Source organism: Leptodactylus fuscus, chromosome 5 (genome assembly GCF_031893055.1).
Source record: "Leptodactylus fuscus isolate aLepFus1 chromosome 5, aLepFus1.hap2, whole genome shotgun sequence".
NCBI classification, from domain to species: Eukaryota; Metazoa; Chordata; class Amphibia; order Anura; family Leptodactylidae; genus Leptodactylus; species Leptodactylus fuscus.
Window position 1 is genome coordinate 112,462,174 of NC_134269.1, and position 17,753 is coordinate 112,479,926.

At 36.8% G+C, this 17,753-nt stretch overlaps 1 protein-coding gene across 1 annotated transcript in view; it reads left to right on the plus strand.

Annotated features, from left to right (window-relative positions):
• Positions 1-17,753, plus strand: part of SEMA3A (semaphorin 3A) — a 201,565-nt gene that overhangs the window by 170,690 nt on the left and 13,122 nt on the right. Inside the window, exons 12-15 of the mRNA XM_075274048.1 lie at positions 4,317-4,408; positions 5,961-6,002; positions 9,649-9,806; positions 12,466-12,533. Coding sequence (XP_075130149.1) covers positions 4,317-4,408; positions 5,961-6,002; positions 9,649-9,806; positions 12,466-12,533 — 360 coding nt within the window. The remainder of the gene's footprint in view (positions 1-4,316; positions 4,409-5,960; positions 6,003-9,648; positions 9,807-12,465; positions 12,534-17,753) is intronic.

Genomic DNA, 17,753 nt, shown 5'->3' on the forward strand with positions numbered 1-17,753 from the left:
GGTAAAAGGGGAGGATTCAGGTGATCACTGGTTCCCATGGTAACACCCCTGAAGGAACTTCCTGTGTGTGTTAGTGAGGAGAATGTAAGGAGAATGTGAGGAGATGGTGGAGTTAGTGAGGAGAAGGAGAGAGAGAAGTGAGTCCTGCGAAGAAAACAGTGAGCTTAGTGCAGGTATCTGACAGACCCTGGAAGGTTGGGGAGCTGACATACTCCAACTATTCAGAAGATCCTGCCCCCTGTTGTATTGTATATTGAAGAAACTGTTTAAGCATTTGCACCTTCACAGTCGTGGAAGAGTTTTCAGTAAAAGTTCAACTCTGTTAAAACTTTACAACTGTTTCTGTGTCTGACTCCGCACCAACATCATCAGAGTGTCCCAAACACCACCAGTCAGCTCAGTATAGGGGAAGCGCCCCGGGGGAACAATCACCACCAACAGCCCCCTCATTACCGGTACCAGTGGAGGTAACGTGGGACAGCACCAGCGCTGAGACTGTGACAAGTCTGTACTATCAACAAACTACAATTCCACCTGTAGTGTTACCCACCATCTGGTCACTGCAAATGTAAAACAAAAGAGTGCAGTATACTTTTATAAATGGATCTGGATAAGCTAAAAGGTTATGTTTTAATAATGATATACGAAAGGAAGGGTTAAGGTTGTTCAATAAATGGTAAAACGCTGACATGAAAAGAAATTAGAAATTTCACCTCTAGAAACTAATGTCAGGCAGCTGCTTCAAAGGCATCTAAAGGGACATGGATGCACATGGCATGAACATAGTTCTTTCATATACAAATCACCACATATGGAATATAATGTGTAGTTTTCAGCACCTGTGCTCAAGAAATACATAATGAGCTTGGGCCAGGGGCAGACACAGACAGCTGAGGCCTCTTGTGCAAGAACAACTATGAGCTCACTGTTTTCCAATATCTCAGAATGGAGCACCCCTTTAACATCTCTCAAACAATGAAGTTCTTTTCAGTAGGCATTTATATGCATTTTAATAGACAGTCAAAAGCTGATATTTAGGTGTGACAGTTACTACCTACAGCTCTACAGGTTGCTCTAATGATATGCTCTCCATTGAGTAGGTTCATATGAGGGCAACCAAAGTAAGATATGATATGGTTGGGCTACAGTAGCCAAATCGATTATCAAAACTAGGGTTATTTGATTTGTAAAAGATAGAAAGAGGTAATAGAGAGGGAGGATGAATGGGTCACAAATAATGGAACATGGAAATATAGGAAAAGAAAAGGATATAATCTGTCAGGGCAAAGTCAATGTGTCTATAAAAAGAGAAATAACAGAGGTAGAGAACCTCTAACTTACCATATTTACTCCCTTATTTTAACCCATCGAGTAATTTAATTTAGTTTGTTTATTTATTCATTCATTTACTTATTAATTCGGCCCATTATATTTTGTCACTTCATACATAAACCTGTTGTTCCTCACACATCCCCACATTCATACTATAGCCTTGTTGTTTTCTCCCTTCTACTAGTAGGAGCACAGTGCTATGTTCTGGACAACAGCTCGCATGCGCGTGGTTTCATTTTACTTCATACTCTCACAGGGCTGTGATGTCACATGTATGACATCAGATATGATGTCACATAGGAGTGCTGGTACCTCCCAAGACCTTATTTAAACTTCTGACACACATGCATAAATGCCATCCACACTGATAAATATTCTTAGCACCTCACCTAGCATTGCATGAGTATATGCCTTCCGGTAGATGTTATCATCCTGGTCATCTTCACTTGCATGGTAGATTGCATTTCTTTTTTTCTAGCCCACTGTTACTAACTATTTACATGGGATACCTCTTTTATATTTTATTTATAACAGAACCCAGTCAGGGAAATCCTTGAGTCACATTATACACTTGAACCTCACTATTATACCTGAGTAATACTATACTGTCACACTGATATAGGTGAAATAAGCTACCAGTAATCCAACAACGCACTGGTTTGTAGAGTCTAAAGTCATCCCAAGGTATATTCCAAAGACTGCCAAAAGCCAGGATGGATATAGCTGTTCTGGACCCAGATTGCAACCCCAGATACAGCCTAGTCAGAAACAGAAAGGCAATACTGTCACAGAAACAATTCAGTCAGAAACAGGAGAGTAATACTGTCACAGATACAGCCCAGTCAGCAACAGGAAGGTAATACTGTCACAGATACAGCCCAGTCAGCAACAGGAAGGTAATACTGTCACAGATACAGCCTGTTCAGAAACCAAGAGAGCAAGCCAGTAACCAGGAGTTCAGCGAACAACAAGGTGCAGCATGGGGAAGGAGCACAGGGAGCTCAGTTGCAAAATACAATCTTTGGCAAATAGCAAGTGCTAAAGCCAGGTTTAAATACTCAACCTCAATGGACCCAATCTGGATTGGACAGTCAGGCAGCATTCTAAATAGGGCTGCATCTCAAAGTTCTAACTATCTAACTATCCACCTAGCAGTTAGGAGGCGATACGCGTAGAACACGAACACCCAATGCAATGCTTTGGATACTTTAAGGGCCAATGGCTTTAATGCAGGGAATGTATGAATTGCTTAGGAAGGGTGTATTTTATATATGGCCTCACTAGAAATGATTGTCCAGTTGACCCAAACTTATTGATGGGACAGGGAGGTCAGGCATTGTTGATTCAGCCCCTGCAAAGCAACTACTTGGCCCCTAAAACTTACCTGTGGAATTGTTTGAACAGTGGGCCCACTTTTGTTACCTATAGGTGTAATGTAGTGTATGGGGAGATTTAAACATATACCAGAGTGAATTCCACCACACCCTTTGAGCCTTAGATGTTGATTCCTTAATGTTTATTTGTTGTTTCCCCGATCATATCTATCCGAGGGGTAACCTAGTATTGTCAGTGTGGCTGATGTTTTTGAGGAACTCAAGTTTTTTTAAAGATCCCAATAAAAGTTTAATTTTGTTTGTTTTGGAGGACTCCTCCCTTTCCTTACTAGTGTTTGAAATTCAGGTGTTTATTTCACCAGTGTTATGTTTCTGAGATTTTAACAGTAGAAGCTATAGTCTGTTAACATGCTATTCTCAAGCTCTGCCAGGAAGCTAGTAATTCCGTATTTATGGTTCTCCGATATTTGTCAGAATCCATAGTATGTAAATAAAAAAAGAATTTAACACATTTTTCTGTTGTCTGTCCAATGGTTGGCTAGCTGTATGTCTTAAGGGAATGCCATATAAGCTAAATGAAGAGCCTCCAGCATGCAGCTGCATGGAGTGTAAAGTGTAAATTTAGCTGCACTAGACAAGTGCCCTCAAAGATCAACTAAGATGTTATCTTGACCTTTGCACATGTGGCACTTTTTTTTGTCTCTGAAATATGTGCTCAAGTGCTTAAAAGAAACAATAAAACACAAAAAAATGCATAAAAACTACAAACATGCATGTCATATATTAGGTGCGTGCTACTAGTTTATGATTCTACATTGAAAAATTTTTTCATATTTAAACTATAGACACTCATAGCCATCATCTAAAACTCCTGAGGTTAAAGAGCAGCAGTACGTAAAAAGTTCTACTTTATGGTGCATATGTTTATTACTTCCTCTCTGGAATCACAAAGGCTACCTTCACATCATTGCAGTTGAATTTTTTTTTTTTTTTTTTTTTTAGTATTTGTTTTCAGAGCAATATTAATTCCTTTTGTGCTTTACATTACATGTAAAATGCACAAATACAAAAAGAAGTATAATAGACTAATTTATTGAGCCATCTTTTAACAAATAAGTGATATAGCCTACTCCAGAGTACAGGGGATGTATGTGAGAAATCTTGGAGAGGATTGTGTGAAGAGCGGATAAGAGCTGAGTGAAGAAGATGGTCTTGAGAGTCAGAGGTCAGAGCTGTATGGAAGACATGTATGGACAGGTTGTTCAGGGCCTTGTAGCATTTAAATAGAAATAAAAAGCATTACAATGGCCACTACCATATTGATTTTTATTAGATTTTTATATTTAGTTTAGTATATTTTCTTTGTGTGGTTCATTTCTACTACAGCTGAATCTATACCATTCAAATGTATATGTTACTTTTTTGCTATTAAATCAGTTTCGCCCTATTTAATAGGATGACAGTGATTAAATAATTTTAAGATCCGAAACCACTTGTGCAAATACAAAGGTTTTTTTTCATGTTATTGTTAATATTATATGTCATGCACATACTATACCGCCCATTTCACAAATAAACTATCTGTCTCAGATATAAGTTATATCTCTTTTTTTGCAGCTATAATAACATACAAATTGTATTTTTTTTTAGACATTGGGACGATTTTAAAAGTTGTTTCGGTTCCCAAGGAGACGTGGCATGATTTAGAAGAAGTGCTACTGGAAGAAATGACAGTGTTCAGGGTAAGTGCACCTTCAGCACTAAAGTTCCATGTATATAGCTACATATATTACACATTAATATTTTAGGCTGATCTTCTATAAATCAGTAGATACAACATAGTACATAAAAAAGGTGGCTATTTTCAAGAACTACATTTTGTGTACGAGTTTTAATCCACTTTGTATACTAGCCTTAAACCACATCTGCTTTGGCACAAGATGCACTAGAACTTTTTTTTTCCCCACTGGAAATTCTCATATGCCAGAAATAAAATTGAAAATCTTACAGGTCAATGGGGATCCCCGTTCTGGCCCACTTAGATTCCATTTCTGCCTATTTATTTATTTATTTATTTTTTTAAAAAACACCATATTTTCAAAACCACAGTGGTTTTGGAAATCATATCATGCATGCTGCGTGTATTTTTCTGCAATATGGCGATGTGGGTTTCCAGGGAATGTAAAACGCTGTGTTTTTCTCTATGGCATTTCCACCATGTGGTACCCTGGCCCCAAATAGAGAATAGATAGATAAATAGACAAAAAAAAAAAAAAAAATAGAAAAGAAGAAAGGATTGATTATGATAAAAAGGCTGCGTTTTTTGAAAAACAGAGCACGTAATTTAAGTTGTGGAATTACGAGCATTGTCCCCATATATTTAATATGGGGAAAAAAAAACATCAAAAACTGAAACAAACTTAATGAAAAATGCTGGAGCTAAAACGGCGCCAACAAAGTTTTGTTATTTCACTATATTGGGGGGGGGGATGGGGGTTATTCAGCTTTTAAAAATTGATGGCCTATACTTAAGATGAGTCATCTATTTTAGATCTGTGGGGTTTGGCTGTCGGAACCCTGGCTGATCAGCAGTTTTCTACAGCATTAAAATTATAAGTTACACAAACATAGAGTTGGTATGAGTAACTTTTATTATTTATTGCTATATTGTTTCCATACAAAAGGTCTTTTTTTTATTCACTTAATCTTTTGTTTCTTCTTTGCCAAGTTAATTTTGTGTCTGCACAACTGTATCCTATTATGAAGATGCGAGTTGTTCTCAGCCCCTTGAAATATTACTTCTACATGAATAAGCACATATTGCGTGCAGTTTATGAAAGTCTCTCTAAGGCATCCTGCAGGTGTTTAAGATCCAGTGTTAACATGGGCTGCTTAGGATACGTGAATAGAAATATGTGAAAACCTCGGTGGCAGGCGTACCAATCTATAAGAAGACCCAGAATAGCTGAAAATAGCTTTAAACTCACAAAAAGAGGATAATTCCTTTAGAAACAGGGACATCTCAGTATCTTAGTAAATAACAAGATAGAAATACTTGCAGAAAGCAGGGACAGAGATGTTATTTGCAGGAAATAATGAAGCATCTCATTAAAATGTTTTATTTACAAAAAGCTGAACAACTTTTTACCAGCAGTTTCTGATTTGAACACATGGATTGTTAGTCTTACAACTGCGACCTGGATTATCATTTTTGTTTTTATGTGATATTTTTTATGAGCATAGGCAGTTTTAACCAGTATAAGCTAATATATCTCTTGTGTATTTTCCTTACAGGAACCAACTGCAATTTCATCCATGGAGATTTCCACAAAGCAAGTATGCAGTGACTTTTATTTCTCTTAATACGTGTCTATTACCCTATAGACTTCATGTCTTCCTGACAGTATTTTGTCCCAGGCTGATATATTAATTGTGATAACATGTCCTTTCCCTTTAATTTGATATCAGTTATTTTTAGAGAGCCGTATTGAAGACCATATAAGGCTGAGGCCCCATGTTGAGAAAATGCAGATTTTTTTTATTGTTACAGAGTTTGCTGTGTATTTTTATTTTTTATTTTTTTTTAAGCTGAACCCAAGACTGGATGGAACAGAAGGGAGAAGTTTAAGGGCTTCCTAGATATTTCCTATTTTGTAACCATTCCTGGCTTTCGCTAAAAAAAAAAAAAAAAAAAAAAAAAAAACGGCAAACAAAAAGCTGGTTAAAAAAGAAATGGGGAATATATGGGAAGTACTGTTAAGAGATATGGTAAAATTTATCATTTCTGTATTTTTTTTTTTATTGTAAATGTTCCTTTTTTTTTCTTTTTTTTTTTTTTTATTAGAGATGACATCCCCCCCCCCCCAACAATGCCAATATTAGATATTGGACAATAGCCACATGACTTACATGTCACATGGCCATGTGACTGCTTATTGCTAATTTACCTGGCATGCCATGCCCACTATATTTATGTACATCATGAGAAAGGAAATTGCACTTTTTTAAAGAAACACTTTTTTATAAAACAATTTTAGGCTAAGGCCCCATGTAGCGAGCCGCAGCCAAAACGGGGTGTGGGAAAAAAATACAGCAGAAAAGCATTGTGATTTTTTTCCTGTAACGCTTTTCACAGAAAGTCCACAGAGTTTTCCATACAAATACGGAAAACACCAGCATTACTGTAGGTATAAATGACACAATTTTTGAAATTGCAACAAGTCCGCTGCGGATATTTTTCTACCATGTCTGATTGGGATTAGCCAAAATCCCAAAGTGCAGGTTTTGTAATACACATCCAAAACGGTATGTAATCACAAAGTGGGGGCCCGGCCTCAATTATGGACAATATGAAAAAAACCAAACAAACATAAAAAACGTAATCTCAGACAGATCATATGACCATGCATTGTAGGAAAACACTTTTACAATGGACAGAATTGTGTGATGAATGAGTATTGTCCTACAACCAAATTACAACCACATTCTTCAGAGCCATTAGCTGGAAACTATTTACCTATGTATTTTTAAACTTGGAAAGCAGACTTTAAAGTAAGACATTAAATGTCCTGCTGTCCCATGATACTTTCGTTCACGCTCAAATGCAATGTTCTAAAATTCCAGATGAAGCTATGCATAATACATAGGCAAAACAATGCAAAAAAGTATTTATATTAAATGAGGATTATAGCGAGGCTGTCACGTCGTTCATGCTGTTGCTCGATACAGACGCTCACATATTTTTCACTATTGCTTTTGTGTGATATACAATAAAGGCAGGATATCTGTGGCTGTTAAGTGCAGTTTTACCTGGAGATTACAAATATTGAAACAAACGCCATAACATAGTTTGGAAACAGCTTGCTCTATCCATATGGGATTTTTTTTTTTTTGTCTGTTTGAGTTAATTGTATTTGGCAATGGAACATGTTTTATTTGAGAGCAGGGGAGGATCTGTTGTGCTGGCAGAACTACAGTTAAATGCATCAAAACATATATTCTCAGTATAACTCCGGAAATACAGCTACAAGCTTCAAGGCTTTCTGTCTTTCTGAGTCTTAGGCAGTTTGACACTAAGTGAATGGGGACTGCTTTCTCCCACGATGAGAACTGTATTCATCATAATGTCCTGATACTGTGTTCAGCTGCAGAATTTGAATAGCCTATATATATATATATATATATATATATATATATATATATATATATATATATATATACGCACGCACAGAGAGGGTTTCAGAAATATTTGGACTGTGACACAAGTTTTGACTTTTTAGCTGTTTACTAAAACATATACAAGATACAGTTATATAATCACTATGGGCTTAAAGAGCAGACTTTCAGCTTTATTGTGAGGGTATTCACATCCTATATGGAGGAAGGGTTTAGGAATTACTGCTCTGTAATACGTAGCTGCCTATTTTTTCAAGGACCAAATGTAATTGGACAGTGATCTCAAAAGCCATTTAATATTCCATCATTAACCCATCATCAATTAAGCAGGTAAAAGGTCTGGAGATGATTCCTGGTGTGGCATTAGCATTTGGAAACTGTTGCTGTGAACCCACAATGTGTGGTCAAATGAGCTCTCAATTGCAGTGAAACAGACCATCATTAGGCTGAAAAAAGAAGCAATCCATCAGAGAGTTAGTGGAAATGTAAGAATTGACCAAATCAAATGTTTTGTACATTCTGGTAACAAAAAAGACCACACTGGTGAGCTTGGGAACACAAAAAAGACTGGACATCCACAGAAGACAACAGTGGTGGATGATCAGAGAATCCCTTCTATGGTGAGGAAATATCCCTTCACAACATCTACCCAAGTGAAGAACACTTTCTAAGAAGTAGATGTATTAGATCAATACTTAAGTTTACTATAAAGCAAAGACTTCATAAGACCAAATACAGAGAGTTCACCACAAGGTGTAAACCATTAATCAGCCTCAAAAATAGAAAGGCCAGATTAGACTTTGCCAAAAAAAAAAAACATGTAAAGAAGCCAGCCCAGTTCTGCAACAGCATTCTTTGGACAGAGTAAATGAAGATCAACCTGTACCAGAATGACGGGAAGAAGAAAATATTGAGAACCCATGGAACAGCTCATGAACCGAAGCACACAACATCCCCTATAATTTATATCTATATATAATTTATAATCTATATTTTTCTGTCATGTGATGGAGAGAACTCATGTAGGCTAAGGCCCAACGTAGTGGGCCGCAGCAAAAAAGCACTGCACAAAAACTGTCAGCAATGCGTTGTGGTTTTTCCTGCAGTGCTTTTCACAGAATGTCCTTAGAGGTTTCCTCTGCAGAATTTATGTTGCAATTATACCTATAGGGAAAACACCGTTGTTCCCATATATTGTGGATGGAATTCTGCATATTATGGATGGAATTAACTAGAATCTTTTCCACTTTGCTGTGACTGTAAAACACTGTGTTTACACCGCATGTGGCCACGGTCTTAGTTATTTTATTGTTGAATAGTAAATAGGTGTTATCATTTAGGTATCCATGTTCCACATTACCTTTAAAAATGTTAAACGGAGGTGTACTGCTTGGATTCCTTCTCTATTAGTAATACCATTGAGCTACTACAGAGAGTAGGCTCCATTCTGAAGAACCCTACATGACAAAGCATTACATTCAATTAAAAGGGCATCATGTGTTATTTCTTCTGGAGAGATCGAGGTATATTAGATCACCAGAAGATCCAAATTTAGAGAACAGGAGTTGATAGGTTAACCCTTGTACCTTCTCTAAAGCAAAAAAAAAAAAAAAAAAGTTTAATTACACAATTATGGAAAACTAAGCTATAATAACCATAGATTCATATCAAGAAAATAAAGCAAAAAAAGGCTAAGTTTCTTACTTGTCCAGTAAATTTTAGGAAACATATTTCATCACTAAAAGACTTTTATTATGTAACTTCTTCCACTAATTTTGCTCTCAACTATAAAATTTCTATTTTACAGCAACAACTGTACATTGGTTCACCGATGGGAGTTTCCCAGATCCCTTTACACCGCTGTGATGTTTATGGAAAAGCATGTGCTGAATGTTGTCTTGCCAGGGACCCCTATTGTGCCTGGGATGGTTCTTCATGCTCCCGCTACTTTCCTACTGCTAAAAGGTGATAACCTCTAAGACATACTGCTTATTGTATTAGCCTGTAGAGTATTAAACTCTGTGCGCCTTTAACATTCTTCCTACATGTCATAATCTCCATAACATATGGCTGCTTGGTGTTATAGGAAAGAAAGCAAAGAGGGCAGATGGCATGTGCTGCTGAGTTTTAGTTTATAGCATGAAATGCTTGAAACATGCATATGTCCATTTGTCCTGAAGCAGCCTCAAAATAAAAAAAAAAGGAGCACAATGCTAAAGAGGCATTATGATGAAAGGTCATCCAGCAGATTAATTCATTAATTATCATATAATTGAATGAGTCATAATCACTGCCTTTGAACAGACGTTCCTCCCTCATTCATTACATATCAAAGAGCTGAGACCACAGTTGATCGCAGACAAAGTTACCACTTAGCAGCATGAAAATGCTTTGTGGCTCATATTTCATAAACTCATGTGTTGACTTAATTTCCACATATGACATTTGTTTGATATTCTTCGGTAAGGCTATAAATAGATTGCCATAATTACTCAGCTCTTTTCTTTGAAATGTTTGACTTTAAAATAGCGAAGGGGAATTTTCCCCGAGAAGCCACTTGTGCCCCCTGGTTTATTTTCACATATTAGCCGGGAAGAGTGGGCAGGCGGGTTTAATAAAACAAATGAATTCTCTGCTTAAGAAAACAATCACATTTGCAATGGGATCTCCAATTTATATGTTATTGCTTTCTATTGAAGATGTCCTTGAACAAATTGAATCACCTCTGTGCAATTGTGCAATCTGTTCTTAGCATGCATAAAGTAGACTGTAAGTAAGTAATCTATTCAATAAACAACCTTCCAAGGCATAGGAGACGCAGCGCACTTCCTTTTCAGCCTTTGTATGAAATGACTTTGATCCCCAGCAGAAAATAACTGATTATCCCTCTATAACAGCTGACATGACTGATGCAACCAAGTGTCTCTACACCAAGAATACTTGACTTTTGTATACAGGAAGCTGAGTGAGATGATTAGAAGCGGATTTACAGCTCTGTTCTCAGACTAATCCCCTTTGCTGTGTCCTGACTTTGCAAATCCTCTAGCCATTTTCTACAATGACATTTTTACCATTTATGCCAAGATTTGTGTGCCCAGCTTTTGTTTATGAATGGACTTCCATTTTTTTTTTAAAGGTAAAACCTCCATTAAGATAAGATAAGAGAATTAAGCACATAGTCATTGATTGGTCTGTATAAATATCTTGTGTGTATATATATATATATATATATATATATATATATATATATATACACACACATACAGTGTTACCTAACCGCATTTATGCTCATAATTGCTGCTGTTGTTGTTATTATTATTATTAATAATAATTTAGAATAATGCTAAATAACTATTACAGTTATAATTGGTATTGTTAATCTTACTAGGTATAGTCATTAAGCTATCTTCTTAATGTAATAGTATAGATCAAAAGTTTACATATTTACAAAAACTTTCCATAGTCGTGGAGCCTTTAAAGGAGAAAATAGAATCATTTTGAATTTTTCAATCCTGCTAAGAAAAGTAAAAAGAAATGAAATACCCTTTGAACAATTCTTCTCTGTCTTATTGAACAAAATGTCAGTGATTTTTAAGGCTGAAATCAATATTTCCAATTGCCCTGGAAGACGCTGCGCACACCTTTTCAGTAAACGTAGTCTGAATAACATGTATTGATCTTTGGGTGACATGCTATTAGATGTGTAAAGAACTTGATCAGAAACGGTTATATGACAAAAGGTAACAATAGAACGTCAGCCTGTCTTTCTTTACATCAGATATGAAACGACTTAAATGCAGTTGTAGCGTTACAAGCTTTTCTGAAAGAACATTGCCTTTGAAACTTGACAAACGGACTTGAATTCAGATATTTGACTTCATAATATGCATTATTATTTCTTACCTAAAATGTGGAGCAATGTAGCAGAAGTTTGCTCAGATTATTATCAGATCTGAGAATGAATAGACATACCAATATTATCATCGTGACTCTAAAGTCAACTTTTTCATAGCATTAAGTACTTGAAAAACTCTTATCTGTACAATATTGTCACTTAAGGTTTCACATCATTGTCGGCTGACCACTCATATAGCCAAAAGCAATTGTAGTCCTCTCAACCCTACTGTACATGCTTGTCTTCAAACCCTACTTTATAAAACACATGCTTGAATGTAGTGTTATTAAAGGGGAGATGGGAGTAAGCGAATAGCTCAATCCAGAAAAATATGGGCCAAAATTGTGACACATTTTTGGATAGTGGTGTTGCATATTAAGCCTCAACACTTTTCGGCAAGGCACACACCTATCGTGATGAGCTCTGCCCACTTGTTGAGCATGACACATAAGAAAGTGTCTAAAACACTTATATAGTGGGGATTTTTTTAAAATACAAATTACGCCAAAATTCTGGCAAATCTTCATTAGTTTATTTGCCCCACTGTATATATTATTAGAAAGCATGGCACTACACTTTCTAATACAGCGGAACAAAGCTATGCCAACATGTAACAGCCAAACATAAGCCAAAGGGAAATTATTTAGCATTATGTCAGCTCATAGAATATATTTATCTAGAAGGTAAAACCAAAATGCAAGATATAAACCTTTTATTTGCATTTTGTAGGCGTACACGGAGACAAGATATCAGAAATGGGGACCCTCTTACACACTGTTCAGATCTACAACATCATGGTGAGTAAAATTAGAGTTCCACAATAATAATGAGAGGTTGGTTTTACACCATGCCTGGTATAAGGAAAAACTTAAAATAAGTTACATTCATGTGAAATGGGTTATTTCGGTGGGGCCACACGGTGGCTCAGTGGTTAGCACTGCAGCCTTGCAGCGCTGGAGTCCTGGTGTTCAAATCCCGCCAAGGACGAAAAACCATCTGCAAGGAGTTTGTATGTTCTCCCCGTGTTTGCGTGGATTTCCATCCCATATTCCAAAAACACATACTGATAGGGAAAAATGTACATTGTGAGCTCTATGTGGGGCTCACAATATGCATAAAAAAGGGTTATTTCGGTGGCAAGCTCATCAGTTTCTGCAAGTTCAGATGAATGGGACAGTTGCAACAAATCTACTGCATGTGACAAGAAAAATCACAAGCAAACTGTGTCGCAAGTCCTATAGCACCAAGTGCACAGCTAAGTACAAAGTGCAGAACAAAAGGAAGAATTTATGTATCCAAAATACTGGTTAAACATCATGTTTGTATGGCAGCTTTACTATATCCTGAATGCATCGTGCTATCTTACTTACATCATTATTGTTTCTGAAGTAAACGGTTGTCCTTGGATTTTTTTTTCAATTATTTTTTTTTAACTATACCAGCTATGTAAAAGATGTGCTGATACACTGTTGCGTTACTAGCATTGTAAGGAGGCATCTGTTCAAATGGGTTTATAATGTAAAAGAGAAAACAAAGGAATACAAACAACATATGGTCTAATCTAACCATAATGCAAAAGCATGAAATCTTGTAAATTTCCACACAACTGATTCATATCAAATAAATGACTGCTCACTGTGCTTACATAGTACTAGCATGAAATGTGCAATGATTTCAGTTAACTGTTTTGTTCTTTCACTTACTTTGCAGATTAGTGTTCTTTCGCTTACTTTGCAGATTAGATAGATAGATAGATAGATAGATAGATAGATAGATAGATAGATAGATAGATAGATAGATAGATAGATAGATAGATAGATCATACCCAGGAATTTCCGAGGGTGACCCCTTCTGGAAAATCCTGGGCATTGTCACCCCTCCTTTATTCCAGAACTGCTGAATTCCCCCTCCAGGTCTCTGTTGCCACTCTCCAGAGGACCCAGTACAGGACAGTGGCGGCAGTCTTAGTGAACTAAGACTGTGGGTGAGTGGCAACAAAGACTGTGAAGACGAGTGGCTGCATCAGAGGAGTTAGAATTCAAAATGGAACTGGTGACAATTTCTGGACAGCTCTGTGCAGTATGTTGATTTCTGTATATATTAAAGGAAATATACAATACATGGATAATAGATAGATATGAAATTGTTATGACATCAGAGACGAGAACTAATGGAAGGGTGGTAATTTCTGTCTAGAACTGCAGAATATGTGAGAACTATATAAACTATGGCAAATATTTTTTTAAAAAATATATTATTACACTACGTAGTAACATTGATTTTCTTACTCTGATTAATCTATTAATTTGTATAATGTATTTTCTTCTGTTCCGCTTTATTACTCTTTATATGGTTCTTTATTTTGCTTTCTAAAATTCTAATATTTAACCTATTTGCAGTGTTTCTCACAAATTATTACCCTTTAATAATAAACTTGCCTAAACTGTACCACACCAAGTTTATTTTTGTATTTTTGTAGAATTTTTGACTATCATTCATTTTTGTTCCTTGTTTTAATGGTCAAGGTTAGCGAGTAGACTAATATTTCATCTCTGCATTCCTTGGCTATACATCATTTATGTAACCACTTTTTATAAACAATTTTACATGTCTTTTGTGTTAAAATGAATTCTGGGAATAGAAACAGATCTGTAGATCATACATCTAATGGAAAAAGATAATGTTGTCTGTTGTGCATTTGCAGATTTTCTTTTAGTATTCTACATGAAAGCTTTGTACTTACTGCTAAACAAAATGGGCCAAGGAGTCCAGAGTAATCTGCAGCACCTTAACGCAACAAGCAGCTGAACTAGGGCTCCCTTAAAGAAGTTGGAAAGAAAACTTTAAGGCTAAGGCCTCGCTCACATCAGCATTTGTATTCAGTCTGGGGGAGTCCACATGAGGACCCCCCCTCCCCGAACAGAATACCGAATGCAACTGCAAGCGGTGTGCCACTGAAAACACACAGACCCCTAGACTATAATGGGTTCCGCGTGTTTGCTTCAAAATCTCCACAGGGAACATGTGGACAGGAAAGTAGTTCACAATCTACTTTCCTGCCCGCATGATTCGTGTGGGCAGTGTGCGGCAAGCACACAGACCCCATTATAATCTACGGGGTCCGTGTGCTTTTACTGCACAGCGCTTGCAGTTGCGTTCGGTATTCCGTTCGGGGTGTCCCCAAGCGGACTCCCCAAACAGAATACTGAACGCAGATGTGAACATAGGGTAAGGCCCCAAGTAGTGTCCCGCAGTGAAAACGCGATGCTGGAAAAACCACAGCAGCAACTCACCGCAGTTCTAGTCTCAGCGCTTTGCACAGAAAGTTCACAAAAGTTTCCTCTGCAGACTTTTCACTTCAAATATATCTATAAAGAAATCAACGTCTTTTCCATCGGTATAATTGACATGCTGCGATTTCCAAAACCATAGTGCGTTCGCTGCATGGATTTTACCGCAAAGTGGGAATGGGATTTGCTATGACTGCACAACCCTGCCTAAGGCTAAGATCCTACATTGCAGATGCAGATTTTTTTTTTTTTTTTTTTGAGCCAAACCCAGGAGTGGCGACAAAAGGAATGGGAAATATAAAGGAAGCAACTTACACTTTTCCATTCTGCTCAATGTACTCTGTTGCTTTTATACCTTAGCCTAAAACAGTCCAGGAACGGGTTAAAAACAGAAAAGTAGTATCACTTACCTTACCAATCCACTTCTGCCTCTGAGCACCTATTGGTATCTATCTCATGTTCTCATCTTGAAACACAGCAAATCCCATGAGCCAATTACTGTCTGAAGTGGTTATTTCCTGGATTTCAAGAGGGAACAAAAAGTGGAAACAGGACCCAAGGTACAACAGATTTGTGAGATGAGCATTGCTTCTAATCCATTTTTAATCCACTTTGAACTTGTTTTAAGAACTTTTTACTCTTTGGACAACCCCTTTAAGACCTTATCCTCACATCTGCGAAAAACAACAAAATCAGTGAATTTTATTTATTTATTTATTTATTTATTTATTTATTTATTTATTTATTGTTTTACTGATGCTAATACATTGCAGATGCATCACACCAGTGAAAGTCTATGGGTCTGTGAAAAAAGCAAATGGTATCCATGTGTCACTTGTTATTCATGGACCCAGAGATTTACAAAATATAGAAAAAGAAACAAAAAAATGTTCATCTGCTCTTCACAGAGATGAAATGCAGATCAACCACAGATGATACAGCACCCACAGATGAGCAGGGTGGGTTGGTTGCTGTTTTGAGGCTGTTGTCCAAAAATTTTTCCCCATTTATATACAGAAACATTTTGCTTATAAGTTCCCAACGAGGACTGGGCTGTCTCTATGTATATATGACCCTTCATAACAATTATAGTATGGGACAGTATGTCGCTGAGAGGCAGGGAATCCTAGTACCATAGATAACTATACTGCTAGGAGTCCTGCTCCCTATATGACGTTCATGTCGGTAAATCTGGCTATCACATTGTATGCTACAGTACTTACCTTAGGCAGTAATTTCATCCTTAACTTCACGTTTATTTGGTTAAGGACTCAAAATACTTATTAAACCAATTGAATACAGTACAATATAGCAATATGATAAAATCAATGATGGGCTACAGTTCACATGACAGCCAATAGGTGGCCACACAGAGATATATAAATAGCAAATAAGTTTATCAAATGGTGAACACAGGGGCACAACTTGAAGGGATGCAGAGGGAGCAGTCTCCCCGGGGTCCATGAGCCTTAGGGGGCCCATAAGCACTGGCATCAATATTGAGATTGCAGATCCCATCTGGCCTCTAAGCCAAGGAGACCCACAGATCACCCTAACCACACTAAGGTTTATTAAACTCCTTAGCTTCAGTAACCATCACTATAAAGAATTCGCTGTATGGATTAGGTAGGGGGCCCCGGACAAAAGATTGCATCAGGGTCCACAAGACTTTAGTTGCATCTCTGGGTGAACAACAATCTCTTGACCTAAATTTCTGGATCTGTTCAGCCAAGAGGAAAAGTCAGGAAAGCCATATCTGCAATGTTACTGATATTCTTCTGTAGTGTAATTAAAGTGTCTTTCATCGGATGGCGCTAAATCTGTATCACATTTTGGTACAAATCACTAGTGTAATGATTTACAGATTTTTCTTCCTCCCCTTCATTTTTATAGTGGAAGGAAAGTTTCACAGTTGTTAATACAGTATTTTGGGAGGAATTTTGTGATGTATGACTCACATCTTATTTCCCAATACTACTGGGTTGATACAAGGATCACCAAATTCATATAATTTAGTATTATAAATAGGATTAAAAAATAGGATTAAACTATATGAACTTTGGGATTTGTAGCTTTCTACAGCAGATCTCCCTTTTACTATGTACAACACTCATGTCATTACTCACTATATATCACTATTGTATCATTACTCACTTCTATGTTAATGCTGACTGGATATTTTTATGATATTACTGAATGTATCTGCAGTGTTTCATCTATATCATTCAAGTGACCAGTCTTATGTGGCATTTTAAAAGGTCCATGTACACACACAGTCTCACACACACACAGTCACACATCCAGTCTTACATACACAATCTCACACACACAATATCTCACATTGTTGCAGCTGTTAATTCATATGTGTACAAGCTGGCTGACAGTAGACATGAGTAAATAGCTCCACCTTCTGGATCTACTTGATATTTTTGTCTTCCTTCCATGGCTAATTAAGATGGGTTTATGTAAATTATTACATACATGCAAATAAAGTGCATAAAAAATCATTATCTGACTGTACATTATACATTTTCTGTGTAGTGTCTCTGTGATAGTCAGTGGATAAAACTGTTCTTGTTTGAATTCAAAAGCTACAGACCAATCCAATCGACTGACCAATGATTCTCAAAAAGTGTATCCATGCTCACTCCCATAATGAGCAATGTACTTGAGGAAAACTCAAGGAATTTAAACAAAAGGTATAAAAGAAAGTTATGTAACATTTCA